This window comes from Crinia signifera, chromosome 7 (assembly GCF_055691185.1).
Source record: "Crinia signifera chromosome 7, ASM5569118v1, whole genome shotgun sequence".
Classification (NCBI taxonomy): Eukaryota; Metazoa; Chordata; class Amphibia; order Anura; family Myobatrachidae; genus Crinia; species Crinia signifera.
The window spans coordinates 2,750,493-2,766,899 of record NC_139223.1 but is presented as its reverse complement, the minus strand read 5'-3'; the positions used below and the strand labels follow the sequence as shown (position 1 = coordinate 2,766,899).

The window sequence follows — 16,407 nt, the reverse complement described above, 5'->3', positions numbered from 1 at the left end:
TTTGATACGGAAAGAGATGAGATCGTCTAACTTAGATGGTAAATCACGAGTAGCAAGTTCGTCTTTTAGTCGGCCGGACAGACCATGCCAGAATGCTGCATACAGGACCTCGTCATCCCAGGAAAGTTCAGAAGCCAGGATCTGGAACTGAACTAGATACTGTCCCACGGAATGGGTTCCTTGCCGGAGGTGGAGAATTTCAGTGGATGCAGAAGTTACACGCCCAGGCTCGTCGAAGATGCGACGGAATGTTGTCACAAAGTTCTTGTAAGAGGACAAGATGGTATCAGACCTCTCCCACAGCGGTGATGCCCACTCCAGGGCTGAGCTGGACAAAAGAGAGATAATATATGCAACTTTTGTTCTCTCTGTAGGAAAGTTACCGGACTGTAATTCTAAATGGATTTCACGCTGATTCAGGAAACCACTGCAAGCTTTAGGAGATCCATAAAATATTGTAGGATTGGAGAGATGAAGACGAGGAGCAGCTGTAGGAATCGGAGGAAGAACGGACAGTCTCTGGGCCACTCAAAGTGGTCTGAAGTTTATCCAGCCTGGAAGACAGATCTTGGAGACAGTGGATCACCTGACCCCGGGCCGCTTCTTGCTGGTCTAAGCGGGCTGCCAGTTGTTGAACTGGGCTGGAGGACAGGGCTTGGCCTGTGGCTGAATCCATTAGGCTAGTGCTTACTGTCACGCCTGGGGTCTTTGTCGACCTGACGAAGGCCTCAGACGTATGCCCGGACCGATGTATGAATCGGGGAGGCTTGAATAGACCTTTGTACATAAGAAGCATGGTAGTGCACCCAGAAACCGACAGAGGTAAAAGCACAACGGGATTTATTGTAGTAAATGCTAAACAAATGATTGTACTTGGTAACTGATAAATGGTAACGTATGCAATAGAACAGGGGTTCTCAAACTGTTTTGCTCGGGGACCCCATCAGACAATAAAAATTATTACAGGACCCCAGCAAGTTACCACAGAATGGCCGCCACATGTGTGGTCAGTGAAGTGACCGCTAATGTAAAAGGGAGGCAGTGGGTAATGGGGGGGGGGGTGTAAAAGGGGAAAATGGGGTGAAAGAGGGAATCAGAGGGTGTTAACTTAATGAGTTATCCCCTGACCCCTCTCCACAGATACATTAATCTGATCCCATGCTGGGTCAGGACCCACAGTTTGAGAACCACTGCAATAGAATATATGGTATGCAATAATTGGTTGGTGGAGTTCTGGAGACCTGAGAAGTGCAGGATGAGGAGAAGATGATGAAGGGCCCCGCCCATAAGAGGTTACAGAGTAAGTGCTACACTGTAAGTGCACTCTGATTGGGCCCCGCTGGTTTCCTTGTACCATCCATGGTGTTTGGGTATCTGTGTAGGCCTGTGCAGGTTCCGCTGTTTCTGGATCGGTGGGTTATTTTAGCCAATGGACAGGAGGTATGCGTAGCCTGCCCTAAAGGAGCCAGTGTAACAATAGGATATATTTTGGGCCTAGCTTTGCATGTCCTAGCAGAAGAAGAGCAAACTTGTCGGCGCTGGATTTGTTGTCACAGTTTAATTGATAGTCAGTCAGGATTCAATGTATATGTGAAATAAGATACAATAAATCAGAGGAAGTACTTCAATATAAAAATAGTACAACTGTATCCCAGTGACTTTAGAATAGAGGGCCGTCCCCAACTCAGGAAGGTGAAGAATAATAATACACCTATATAGGTACCTTTTCGCTGGTCGATCATTCGAATCACCACATGCTGAATGGTACCCAACAGTAAACAATATATTTAATGAGGGGTGCGTACCGTACTCACTCTCATAGGACATAGGGTCAAACACGTAACGGTTTCTTTTAGGGGTCACCACTTAGGGGCCCATTTATCAAAATATATTTGCGGCTAAATCCCCGAAAACGCACGTTTTCGGGGTTTAGCCGCAAATATTAAGTATCTCCTAAATGTATCAAAGGGGGACCGCAGCAGCAATCTCCGATCCCTGCTGCGATCCTCCCTGCAGCGCCGCCGGCCGCATCCCCCATAGATTTCTATGGGGGATGCGTAGCTGCCCGACGTATTAACATCGGGCAGCCCGGCATCGCAGCCCTGAGCTATCGCCATTGTAATGTGGCAATAGCCCGTTGTAGCCTATGGCTACACATCGCACTGCCCGAGTAGGGCAGTGCGGTAAGAGAGGTCGGCGGGGGTCAGCGCATAACCGCGCATGCGCAGACCCCCCGGCTTCCGGGTTAGGGCTTCGCAGGGACGGGCTCCTATCGGAGCCATGTCCCTGCACCCTTAAAAATGGTACATTGCCCCGATATGATCGCATTTTACAATGCGATCCTGGGCGGTAATATTCCGCCCAGATCGCATTGTAAAATGCGATCTTGGTAAATGCGCCCCTTAGTGTATTAACGCTCTCAGTACCAGATCAAAGATGACACCTGCTTAGATGCGTACTGTACTCACTAAGGCAAAGTGTTGTTTACAGCATATAATGGTATCTTTGTTATGGGAGACCTCTGATCCTTTCAGTACCTCATCCCAATTCCCACAGGCAGTGGTATACATTGAGGGAGGAAGGGAAAACAATGGTCTCATTCGTAGTCCAAAAAATTTATTAAACCACAAGATAAAAAAATGTATAAAAACAATGAGTAAAACAATCACCTGAAGAAACGGTCACATTGGCCAATGACTGCATAGGCAGGGAGACAGCTCACATCAAAGTCCTCAGTCACTGCTGGCCAACATGTGTCACCGGCTGCTGCCGTCTTTCTCAAGGTCTTTGCATGTCCTGTCCAAGCAGTGACCATTGGGGCCATGTCTGGGGTCACATATACTGTATGTTTATTAAGGCATGAATCAAGCAGAGATCATACGAATACTGCAGAGACATTTGAAACTTTTAAAAACATTTTATTTGTGAATCCTCCCCCTATATACAGCGCCCACCCCTCCATGAGGTCAGTTTAGATCATCATGAGCCACAGTCCTGTCACCAATCAGCACTTCCCGGCACAGCCTGCGTGGGGGGGAAACAACATTGTAAGACACTCTCAATACCAGCCTCCACCCCCATACCGGCCTTCACCCCATATCAGCCTCCATGCCGATATCAGCCTCCACGTCATTACCAGCCTCCACCCCATACCGGCCTTCACCCCATATCAGGCTCCACGCCCATACCAGCCTCCACGCCCATACCAGCCTCCACGCCCATACCAGCCTCCACACCCATACCAGCCTCCACCCCATACCAGCCTCCACACCCATACCAGCCTCCACGCCCATAACAGCCTCCACACCCATACCAGCCTCCACCCCATACCAGCCTCCACGCCCATACCAGCCTCCATGCCCATACCAGCCTCCACACCCATACCAGCCTCCACGCCCATACCAGCCTCCACCCCATACCAGCCTCCACGCCCATACCAGCCTCCATGCCCATACCAGCCTCCACGCCCATACCAGCCTCCACCCCCATACCGGCCTCCATGCCCATCTCAGCCTCCACGTCATTACCAGCCTCCACCCCATACCGGCCTTCACCCCATATCAGGCTCCACACCCATACCGGCCTTCACCCCATATCAGCCTCCATGCTCATATCAGCCACCATGTCATTACCAGCCTCTACCCCATACCAGCCTTCACCTCATATCAGCCTCCATGCCCATATCAGCATCCATGCCATTACCAGCCTCCACCCCCATACCGGCCTTCACCCCATATCAGCCTCCACGCCTATACCAGCCTCCACGCCCATACCAGCCTCCACGCCCATATCAGCCTCCACGCCCATACCAGCCTCCACGCCCATACCAGCCTCCACATCATACCAGCCTTCACCCCATACCAGCCTTCACCCCATACCAGCCTCCACGCCCATACCAGCCTTCACCCCATGTCAGCCTCCACACCCATATCAGCCTCCACGCCCATACCAGCCTCCACGCCCATATCAGCCTCCACATCATACCAGCCTTCACCCCATACCAGCCTCCACGCCCATACCAGCCTTCACCCCATGTCAGCCTCCACACCCATACCAGCCTCCACCCCATACCGGCCTTCACCGCATATCAGCCTCCACGCCCATACCAGCCTCCACGCGCATATCAGCCTCCACGCCCATACCAGCCTCCGCGCCCATACCAGCCTTCACCGCATATCAGCCTCCACGCCCATACCAGCCTCCACGCCCATATCAGCCTCCACGCCCATCCCAGCCTTCACATTCATACAAGCCTTCACATCCAAACAAGCCTCGCCCCCCCCCATACCGGCCTTCACCCCATATCAGCCTCCACACCCATATCAGCCTCCACATCATACCAGCATTCACCCCATGTCAGCCTCCACACCCATACCAGCCTCCGTGCCCAAACCAGCCTTCACTGCATATCAGCCTCCACGCCCATACCAGCCTTCACATTCATAGAAGCCTTCACATCCAAACAAGCCTCGCCCCCCCCCCCCCCCCCCCATACCGGCCTTCACCCCATATCAGCCTCCATGCCAGCTTCCACGCCCATATCAGCCTCCACACCCATATCAGCCTTCACATCCAAACAAGCCTCCATTCCGGCCTTCACCCCATAATAGCCTCCACCCTATACCAGCCTCCACTCCCATACCAGCCTCCACGCCCATACCAGCCTCCACGACCATACCAGTCTTTAACCGATACCAACTTTCACCCCATATCAGCCTCCATGACCAGGTCTCTTATCTCAGCCTCCCATCTCCATGCGTTTGGCCTCTGTACTCGCAGACTCTATATGGACCCAGCTTATGGTGAAGATATACTGAGATGGGCGTGTTCTATGTCACATGGGATGTTGCTATGGGAAACCAACCAGAATCTTCTAGAACAGGGCTGGGCAACACTGGCCCTCCAGATGTTAATGAACTACACATCCCAGGATGCTTTGCATTAGTTTTGCTATGTGGCCATGCTGAAACTGATGCAAGGCATGCTGGGATGTGTAGTTCATCAACATCTGGAGGGCCGGTGTTGCCCAGCCCTGTTCTAGAAGATAATGGAATCTTATTGGTTGCCCATAGCAACATCCCATGTGACACAGAACACGCCCATCTTAGTGAATTGACCCCTATGATTTAGCCTCTGTGTTCCTGGCCTCCACCTCCAGCCTCTTGTTTCTATGCTTCTGGTCTCCATTCTTAATTCCAGCCTCTGCTCGTTACCTCTGTCCTGACCATCTTTCATACACGTGGCCCCCTGATAGGTCACCCCAGCATTTGCTTCAGGTCTAATAATGCCGACCTCCCACAAGATACAGGAACATCCCCGTTCCCCCAGACTGAGCCCCCTTCTCACCTCTGTAGCCATTTCCATAGTATCCATTCTGTCCATATGCTGGCTCCTCGGGGGCTGGACAAACAGACATGTGACCATTATTAGAATGACATCACTGTTGTAGACCTTTGCATTACATCAGCCGGTACTTGTGTAGAATCACGGCTCCCACGATGTCCATCGCATAGCAAAAAATCGCATGCGATTTTTAACAGAAATGCATCCAAATGCATTGAAATTAGTATCAAACATGTTCAATGGCCCCCAAATGTCATTTTTGAGGCTGTACCACCCCCACTATCAACGTGAACCCGAAGCGTGGGGCAGCGGTACGCGTCCTACGACCTTTTCATACCCCCACTATCCACGTCGGCGTGGAGTGAGAATAGAAAGTGTGGCGAGCGCAGCGAGCCCCGCGAGGCGACACGGATACCTTCACAGGTATACGCGTCCCCTCGCGGGCTTCACAGGTGTCCGCGTCCCCTCGCGGGGCTCTTTGCACTCGCCACGCTTCGGGCTCGGTAATTTGCTGCGCTCGCCACACTTTCTATTCTCAACTCCACACCGACGTGGATAGTGGGGGTATGAAAAGGTCGTAGGACGCGTAACGCCGCCCCTCGCGGGCTCGCTGCGCTCGCCACGCTTCGGGTTCGCGTTGATAGTGGGGGTGGTACAGCCTGAAAAATGACATTTGGGGGCCATTGAACATGTTTGATACTAATTTCAATGCATTTGGATGCATTTCTGTTAAATATCGCATGTGATCGCATGCGATTTTTTAAAATAAAATGCTTAAAAACGGCAAAAATCTCATGCCATCGCATGCCACTACATATGGCATGCGATGGCATGCGATGGCATGCGATGGGAGCCGTGAAAGTACACAAGTACCCATCAGCCTCTACACTAAACACTTATCGTGCCATCCCGATACTGTATACATGTAATATCCTTACATGACCTCATACTGTATGTCCACATACAGTATATAACATATAGGACCCTTATACATATATGTGTATGTGCATAACATGTCTGTACCGTATGTCCATGGTCCTTGTCCAGCTCCCAGCTGCTGATATCCACCTATGGTAATACATGGGAGACACACAATACATTGGGTGAGAGGGGTCTGGGACAGAAATCTTGGTGTATATCAGCGCTGTGGCCGGAGCAGTGTAACAGCATGGGGTGGGGAGGATTGAATATAAGCGCTGTGGGGATGGAGCAGTATAACAGCATGGGGTGTGGAGGGATGTATATCAGCGCTGTGGAGCAGTGTAACAGCAGGGGGTGGGGTGGGATGTATATCAGCGCTGTGGCAGGAGCAGTGTAAAAGCATGGGATGGGGAGGAATGTATATCAGGGCTGTGGCCAGAGCAGTGTAACAGCATGGGGTGGGGAGGAATGTATATCAGCGCTGTGGCCGGAGCAGTGTAACAGCATGGGGTAGGGAGGAATGTATATCAGCGCTGTGGCCGGAGCAGTGTTACAGCATGGTGTGGGGAGGGATGTATATCAGCGCTGTGGCCGGAGCAGTGTAACAGCATGGGGTGGGGAGGGATGTATATCAGGGCTGTGGCCAGAGCAGTGTAACAGCATGGGGTGGGGAGGGATGTATATCAGGGCTGTGGCCAGAGCAGTGTAACAACATGGGGTGCGGAGGGATGTATATCAGCGCTGTGGCCGGAGCAGTGTAACAGCATGGGGTGGGGAGGGATGTATATCAGCGGCCGGAGCAGTGTAACAGCATGGTGTGGGGAGGGATGTATATCAGCGCTGTGGCCGGAGCAGTGTAACAGCATGGGGTGGGGAGGAATGTATATCAGCGCTGTGGCCAGAGCAGTGTAACAGCACGGTGTGGGGAGGAATGTATATCAGCGATGTGGCCGGAGCAGTGCAACAGCATGGGGTAGGGAGGGATGTATATCAGCGCTGTGGCCGGAGCAGTGTAACAGCATGGGGTGGGAAGGGATGTATATCAGCGCTGTGGCTGGAGCAGTGTAACAGCACGGTGTGGGGAGGAATGTATATCAGCGATGTGGCCGGAGCAGTGCAACAGCATGGTGTGGGAGGAATGTATATCAGCGCTGTGGCAGCAGCAGTGTAACAGCATGGGGTGGGGAGGAATGTATATCAGTGCTGTGGCCGGAGCAGTGTAACAGCATGGTGTGGGAGGAATGTATATTAGCGCTGTGGCAGCAGCAGTGTAACAGCATGGGCTGGGGAGGTATGCATATCAGTGCTGTGGCCGGAGCAGTGTAACAGCATGGTGTGGGAGGAATGTATATTAGCGCTGTGGCAGCAGCAGTGTAACAGCATGGGGTGGGGAGGTATGTATATCAGTGCTGTGGCCGGAGCAGTGTAACAGCATGGGGTGGGAAGGGATGTATATCAGCGCTGTGGCTGGAGCAGTGTAACAGCACGGTGTGGGGAGGAATGTATATCAGCGATGTGGCCGGAGCAGTGCAACAGCATGGGGTAGGGAGGGATGTATATCAGCGCTGTGGCCGGAGCAGTGTAACAGCATGGGGTGGGAAGGGATGTATATCAGCGCTGTGGCTGGAGCAATGTAACAGCACGGTGTGGGGAGGAATGTATATCAGCGATGTGGCCGGAGCAGTGTAACAGCACGGGGTGGGGAGGAATGTATATCAGCGCTGTGGCCGGAGCAGTGTAACAGCATGGGGTGGGAAGGGATGTATATCAGCGCTGTGGCTGGAGCAGTGTAACAGCACGGTGTGGGGAGGAATGTATATAAGTGCTGTGGCCGGAGCAGTGTAACAGCATGGTGTGGGAGGAATGTATATTAGCGCTGTGGCAGCAGCAGTGTAACAGCATGGGGTGGGGAGGTATGTATATCAGTGCTGTGGCCGGAGCAGTGTAACAGCATGGGGTGGGATGGGATGTATATCAGCGCTGTGGCTGGAGCAGTGTAACAGCACGGTGTGGGGAGGAATGTATATCAGCGATGTGGCCGGAGCAGTGCAACAGCATGGGGTGGGAAGGGATGTATATCAGCGCTGTGGCTGGAGCAGTGTAACAGCATGGGGTGGGAAGGGATGTATATCAGCGATGTGGCCGGAGCAGTGTAACAGCATGGGGTGGGAAGGGATGTATATCAGCGATGTGGCCGGAGCAGTGTAACAGCATGGGGTGGGGAGGAATGTATATCAGGGCTGTGGCCAGAGCAGTGTAACAGCATGGGGTGGGGAGGAATGTATATCAGGGCTGTGGCCGGAGCAGTGTAACAGCATGGGGTGGGGAGGTATGTATATCAGTGCTGTGGCCGGAGCAGTGTAACAGCATGGGGTGGGAAGGGATGTATATCAGCGCTGTGGCTGGAGCAGTGTAACAGCACGGTGTGGGGAGGAATGTATATCAGCGATGTGGCCGGAGCAGTGCAACAGCATGGGGTGGGAAGGGATGTATATCAGCGCTGTGGCTGGAGCAGTGTAACAGCACGGTGTGGGGAGGAATGTATATTAGCGCTGTGGCTGGAGCAGTGTAACAGCATGGGGTGGGGAGGGATGTATATCAGCGCTGTGGCTGGAGCAGTGTAACAGCATGGGGTGGGAAGGGATGTATATCAGCGATGTGGCCGGAGCAGTGTAACAGCATGGGGTGGGGAGGGATGTATATCAGCGCTGTGGCCGGAGCAGTGTAACAGCATGGGGTGGGGAGGGATGTATATCAGCGCTGTGGCTGGAGCAGTGTAACAGCATGGGGTGGGAAGGGATGTATATCAGCGCTGTGGCTGGAGCAGTGTTACAGCACGGTGTGGGGAGGAATGTATATCAGCGATGTGGCCGGAGCAGTGCAACAGCATGGGGTGGGAAGGGATGTATATCAGCGCTGTGGCTGGAGCAGTGTAACAGCATGGGGTGGGAAGGGATGTATATCAGCGCTGTGGCCGGAGCAGTGTAACAGCATGGGGTGGGGAGGGATCTATATCAGCGCTGTGGCAGCAGTGTAACAGCATGGGGTGGGGAGGAATGTATATCAGCGCTGTGGCCGGAGCAGTGTAACAGCATGGGGTGGGGAGGGATGTATATCAGCGCTGTGGCCAGAGCAGTGTAACAGCATGGGGTGGGGAGGAATGTATATCAGCGCTGTGGCCAGAGCAGTGTAACAGCAGGGGGTGGGGAGGAATGTATATCAGCGCTGTGGCTGGAGCAGTGTAACAGCATGGGGTGGGGAGGGATGTATATCAGCGCTGTGGCTGGAGCAGTGTAACAGCATGGGGTGGGAAGGGATGTATATCAGCGATGTGGCCAGAGCAGTGTAACAGCATGGGGTGGGGAGGAATGTATATCAGTGCCGTGGCTGTGTGAATGTAAGCGCAGTGAGCGGAGCAGTGTAACCACTAGTGATGTATAGCAGCGGTGCATGGGTTATGGCAGGATATATGTAAGCGCAGTGGGCGGAGCAGTGTGAATGTAAGTGCAGTGGGCGGAGCAGTGTAACCACTAGTGATGTATAGCAGCGGTGCATGGGTTATGGCAGGATATATGTAAGCGCAGTGGGCGGAGCAGTGTGACTGCTGGTGATGTATAGCAGCGGTGCATGGGTTATGGCAGGATATATGTAAGCGCAGTGGGCGGAGCAGTGTGACTGCTGGTGATGTATAGCAGCGGTGCATGGGTTATGGCAGAATATATGTAAGCGCAGTGGGCGGAGCAGTGTGACCACTAGTGATGTATCGCAGCGGTGCATGGGTTATGGCAGGATATATGTGAGCGCAGTGGGCGGAGCAGTGTAACCACTAGTGATGTATAGCAGCGGTGTATGGGTTATGGCAGGATATATGTAAGCGCAGTGGGCGGAGCAGTGTGAATGTAAGCACAGTGGGCGGAGCAGTGTGACCACTAGTGATGTATAGCAGCGGTGCATGGGTTATGGCAGGATATATGTAAGCGCAGTGGGCGGAGCAGTGTAACCACTAGTGATGTATAGCAGCGGTGCATGGGTTATGGCAGGATATATGTAAGCGCAGTGGGCGGAGCAGTGTAACCACTAGTGATGTATAGCAGCGGTGCTTGGGTTATGGCAGGATATATGTAAGCGCAGTGGGCGGAGCAGTGTGACCACTAGTGATGTATCGCAGCGGTGCATGGGTTATGGCAGGATATATGTAAGCGCAGTGGGCGGAGCAGTGTGACCACTAGTGATGTATAGCAGCGGTGCATGGGTTATGGCAGGATATATGTAAGCGCAGTGGGCGGAGCAGTGTGACCACTAGTGATGTATCGCAGCGGTGCATGGGTTATGGCAGGATATATGTGAGCGCAGTGGGCGGAGCAGTGTAACCACTAGTGATGTATAGCAGCGGTGTATGGGTTATGGCAGGATATATGTAAGCGCAGTGGGCGGAGCAGTGTGAATGTAAGCGCAGTGGGCGGAGCAGTGTAACCACTAGTGATGTATAGCAGCGGTGCATGGGTTATGGCAGGATATATGTAAGCGCAGTGGGCGGAGCAGTGTGACCACTAGTGATGTATAGCAGCGGTGCATGGGTTATGGCAGGATATATGTAAGCGCAGTGGGCGGAGCAGTGTAACCACTAGTGATGTATAGCAGCGGTGCATGGGTTATGGCAGGATATATGTAAGCGCAGTGGGCGGAGCAGTGTGAATGTAAGCGCAGTGGGCGGAGCAGTGTGACCACTAGTGATGTATAGCAGCGGTGCATGGGTTATGGCAGGATATATGTAAGCGCAGTGGGCGGAGCAGTGTAACCACTAGTGATGTATAGCAGCGGTGCATGGGTTATGGCAGGATATATGTAAGCGCAGTGGGCGGAGCAGTGTGAATGTAAGCGCAGTGGGCGGAGCAGTGTGACCACTAGTGATGTATAGCAGCGGTGCATGGGTTATGGCAGGATATATGTAAGCGCAGTGGGCGGAGCAGTGTAACCACTAGTGATGTATAGCAGCGGTGCATGGGTTATGGCAGGATATATGTAAGCGCAGTGGGCGGAGCAGTGTAACCACTAGTGATGTATAGCAGCGGTGCATGGGTTATGGTAGGATATATGTAAGCGCAGTGGGCGGAGCAGTGTGACCACTAGTGATGTATAGCAGCGGTGCATGGGTTATGGCAGGATATATGTAAGCGCAGTGGGCGGAGCAGTGTGAATGTAAGTGCAGTGGGCGGAGCAGTGTAACCACTAGTGATGTATAGCAGCGGTGCATGGGTTATGGCAGGATATATGTAAGCGCAGTGGGCGGAGCAGTGTGACTGCTGGTGATGTATAGCAGCGGTGCATGGGTTATGGCAGGATATATGTAAGCGCAGTGGGCGGAGCAGTGTGACTGCTGGTGATGTATAGCAGCGGTGCATGGGTTATGGCAGAATATATGTAAGCGCAGTGGGCGGAGCAGTGTGACCACTAGTGATGTATCGCAGCGGTGCATGGGTTATGGCAGGATATATGTAAGCGCAGTGGGCGGAGCAGTGTGAATGTAAGTGCAGTGGGCGGAGCAGTGTAACCACTAGTGATGTATAGCAGCGGTGCATGGGTTATGGCAGGATATATGTAAGCGCAGTGGGCGGAGCAGTGTGACTGCTGGTGATGTATAGCAGCGGTGCATGGGTTATGGCAGGATATATGTAAGCGCAGTGGGCGGAGCAGTGTGACTGCTGGTGATGTATAGCAGCGGTGCATGGGTTATGGCAGAATATATGTAAGCGCAGTGGGCGGAGCAGTGTGACCACTAGTGATGTATCGCAGCGGTGCATGGGTTATGGCAGGATATATGTGAGCGCAGTGGGCGGAGCAGTGTAACCACTAGTGATGTATAGCAGCGGTGTATGGGTTATGGCAGGATATATGTAAGCGCAGTGGGCGGAGCAGTGTGAATGTAAGCACAGTGGGCGGAGCAGTGTGACCACTAGTGATGTATAGCAGCGGTGCATGGGTTATGGCAGGATATATGTAAGCGCAGTGGGCGGAGCAGTGTAACCACTAGTGATGTATAGCAGCGGTGCATGGGTTATGGCAGGATATATGTAAGCGCAGTGGGCGGAGCAGTGTAACCACTAGTGATGTATAGCAGCGGTGCTTGGGTTATGGCAGGATATATGTAAGCGCAGTGGGCGGAGCAGTGTGACCACTAGTGATGTATCGCAGCGGTGCATGGGTTATGGCAGGATATATGTAAGCGCAGTGGGCGGAGCAGTGTGACCACTAGTGATGTATAGCAGCGGTGCATGGGTTATGGCAGGATATATGTAAGCGCAGTGGGCGGAGCAGTGTGACCACTAGTGATGTATCGCAGCGGTGCATGGGTTATGGCAGGATATATGTGAGCGCAGTGGGCGGAGCAGTGTAACCACTAGTGATGTATAGCAGCGGTGTATGGGTTATGGCAGGATATATGTAAGCGCAGTGGGCGGAGCAGTGTGAATGTAAGCGCAGTGGGCGGAGCAGTGTAACCACTAGTGATGTATAGCAGCGGTGCATGGGTTATGGCAGGATATATGTAAGCGCAGTGGGCGGAGCAGTGTGACCACTAGTGATGTATAGCAGCGGTGCATGGGTTATGGCAGGATATATGTAAGCGCAGTGGGCGGAGCAGTGTAACCACTAGTGATGTATAGCAGCGGTGCATGGGTTATGGCAGGATATATGTAAGCGCAGTGGGCGGAGCAGTGTGAATGTAAGCGCAGTGGGCGGAGCAGTGTGACCACTAGTGATGTATAGCAGCGGTGCATGGGTTATGGCAGGATATATGTAAGCGCAGTGGGCGGAGCAGTGTAACCACTAGTGATGTATAGCAGCGGTGCATGGGTTATGGCAGGATATATGTAAGCGCAGTGGGCGGAGCAGTGTGAATGTAAGCGCAGTGGGCGGAGCAGTGTGACCACTAGTGATGTATAGCAGCGGTGCATGGGTTATGGCAGGATATATGTAAGCGCAGTGGGCGGAGCAGTGTAACCACTAGTGATGTATAGCAGCGGTGCATGGGTTATGGCAGGATATATGTAAGCGCAGTGGGCGGAGCAGTGTAACCACTAGTGATGTATAGCAGCGGTGCATGGGTTATGGTAGGATATATGTAAGCGCAGTGGGCGGAGCAGTGTGACCACTAGTGATGTATAGCAGCGGTGCATGGGTTATGGCAGGATATATGTAAGCGCAGTGGGTGGAGCAGTGTGAATGTAAGCGCAGTGGGCGGAGCAGTGTGACCACTAGTGATGTATAGCAGCGGTGCATGGGTTATGGCAGGATATATGTAAGCGCAGTGGGCGGAGCAGTGTAACCACTAGTGATGTATAGCAGCGGTGCATGGGTTATGGCAGGATATATGTAAGCGCAGTGGGCGGAGCAGTGTGACCACTAGTGATGTATAGCAGCGGTGCATGGGTTATGGTAGGATATATGTAAGCGCAGTGGGCGGAGCAGTGTGACCACTAGTGATGTATAGCAGCGGTGCATGGGTTATGGCAGGATATATGTAAGCGCAGTGGGTGGAGCAGTGTGAATGTAAGCGCAGTGGGCGGAGCAGTGTGACCACTAGTGATGTATAGCAGCGGTGCATGGGTTATGGCAGGATATATGTAAGCGCAGTGGGCGGAGCAGTGTAACCACTAGTGATGTATAGCAGCGGTGCATGGGTTATGGCAGGATATATGTAAGCGCAGTGGGCGGAGCAGTGTGACCACTAGTGATGTATAGCAGCGGTGCATGGGTTATGGCAGGATATATGTAAGCGCAGTGGGCGGAGCAGTGTGACCACTAGTGATGTATAGCAGCGGTGCATGGGTTATGGCAGGATATATGTAAGCGCAGTGGGCGGAGCAGTGTGACCACTAGTGATGTATAGCAGCGGTGCTTGGGTTATGGCAGGATATATGTAAGCGCAGTGGGCGGAGCAGTGTGACCACTAGTGATGTATAGCAGCGGTGCTTGGGTTATGGCAGGATATATGTAAGCGCAGTGGGCGGAGCAGTGTGACCACTAGTGATGTATAGCAGCGGTGCATGGGTTATGGCAGGATATATGTAAGCGCAGTGGGCGGAGCAGTGTGACCACTAGTGATGTATAGCAGCGGTGCATGGGTTATGACAGGATATATGTAAGCGCAGTGGGCGGAGCAGTGTGACCACTAGTGATGTATAGCAGCGGTGCATGGGTTATGGCAGGATATATGTAAGCGCAGTGGGCGGAGCAGTGTGACCACTAGTGATGCATAGCAGCGGTGCATGGGTTATGGCAGGATATATGTAAGCGCAGTGGGCGGAGCAGTGTGACCACTAGTGATGTATAGCAGCGGTGCATGGGTTATGGCAGGATATATGTAAGCGCAGTGGGCGGAGCAGTGTGACCACTAGTGATGTATAGCAGCGGTGCATGGGTTATGGCAGGATATGAGTAAGCGCAGTGGGCGGAGCAGTGTGAATGTAAGCGCAGTGGGCGGAGCAGTGTGACCACTAGTGATGTATAGCAGCGGTGCATGGGTTATGGCAGGATGAATGTAAGCGCAGTGGGCGGAGCAGTGTGACCACTAGTGATGTATAGCAGCGGTGTATGGGTTATGGCAGGATATATGTAAGCGCAGTGGGCGGAGCAGTGTGACCACTAGTGATGTATAGCAGCGGTGCTTGGGTTATGGCAGGATATATGTAAGCGCAGTGGGCGGAGCAGTGTGACCACTAGTGATGCATAGCAGCGGTGCATGGGTTATGGCAGGATATATGTAAGCGCAGTGGGCGGAGCAGTGTGACCACTAGTGATGTATAGCAGCGGTGCATGGGTTATGGCAGGATATATGTAAGCGCAGTGGATGGAGCAGTGTGACCACTAGTGATGTATAGCAGCGGTGCATGGGTTATGGCAGGATATATGTAAGCGCAGTGGGCGGAGCAGTGTGACCACTAGTGATGTATAGCAGCGGTGCATGGGTTATGGCAGGATATGAGTAAGCGCAGTGGGCGGAGCAGTGTGAATGTAAGCGCAGTGGGCGGAGCAGTGTGACCACTAGTGATGTATAGCAGCGGTGCATGGGTTATGGCAGGATGAATGTAAGCGCAGTGGGCGGAGCAGTGTGACCACTAGTGATGTATAGCAGCGGTGTATGCAGTGGCGTAACTACCCAGGGTGCAGGGGTTGCACCTGCTATGGGGCCCGGGGGCTTGGGGGGCCCGGCAGGCACTCCCCTGCACCCTCTTGTAGTTTTTTTTTCACACTCTGCTCCCCATGTACAGCGGGGAGCAGGAGGTCTGGAGGCAGTAGCCGTGTGCAAGGAGCGGGGAGCAGGAGGACCAGTGGCGCCGCCTGTACAGTACAATGGAGGACAGAGGCAGCACCTGTCCTGTACGCATCACTGCCTGTACAAAGGGAGAGGTTTGTCCGGTGGCAGCAGCGGTGTGCAAGTCGCAGGGAGCTGTGAGGAAAGAAGCGCCTCATGTATAGTACAGCGGGCAACAGAGGCACAGCGGCAGCGTCTGTACGCATTGCTGCCTATACGCAGGGAGAAGGTAATCTGGCGGCAGCAGCAGTGAACAACGGAACAAGTCACCGAGGAGAGCAGGAGGCCCAGCGGTGCCACCTGTACAGCATAGGATAGAGGCCTGGCGTATGCAGGGAGAAGAACGTACTATGGCAGCAGCAGCGGTGAGCATAGGAGCGGGCACTTGGTTTATATACCTGACAGCATTGTGTATAGCTCTTACTGCAGTGATGGGGGCTGTGCGGAGGGGGTAAATTAGGGAGCACTGTACAAGGTGCTTAGCTCTCCCTGTTTCCTTTCCTTTCTTTTTTCCCTACTGCGATCTCTCTCCTCTTTTTCTCCCTCCCATGCTCCCCCCAACCCCTTCCTCCCCACTCTCTTTCCCCTGTGCTCCCTGCTCTTTCAACTCTTTTTCTACTTCCTGTGCTCCCTCTCCCCTGCTTGCTCTCCTTTTTCTCTCTCTGCCATCCCTTTCTCCTCGTTTCTTTTTCCCCTCCCCAGTTTCTTTCCTCTCTTTTTCTACCTCTTATGCTCCTCCCTCTTTTTATATGAAGTACTCTGTCTCTCTTTCTTTCGTGACCACCCATCATTCCCTTCTGTTTTCCTCTCTCCCTTTCCCCAACACCCTC

General features: G+C 53.1%; 1 protein-coding gene across 9 annotated transcripts in view; it reads right to left on the bottom strand.

The window, feature by feature from the left end:
* Positions 1 to 2,802: 2,802 nt before the first annotated feature.
* LOC146019720 (uncharacterized) overlaps positions 2,803 to 16,407 on the bottom strand; it is a 121,810-nt gene continuing 108,205 nt past the window's right edge. For all 9 annotated transcript variants that reach the window (XM_083152218.1, XM_083152223.1, XM_083152219.1 and 6 more), the window contains 3 exons: positions 6,367 to 6,411; positions 5,347 to 5,400; positions 2,803 to 3,024 (listed from right to left, as the gene is read on the bottom strand). In XM_083152218.1, the coding sequence (XP_083008344.1) occupies positions 3,005 to 3,024; positions 5,347 to 5,400; positions 6,367 to 6,411 (119 nt within the window). In that variant the 3' untranslated portion in view covers positions 2,803 to 3,004. The remainder of the gene's footprint in view (positions 3,025 to 5,346; positions 5,401 to 6,366; positions 6,412 to 16,407) is intronic.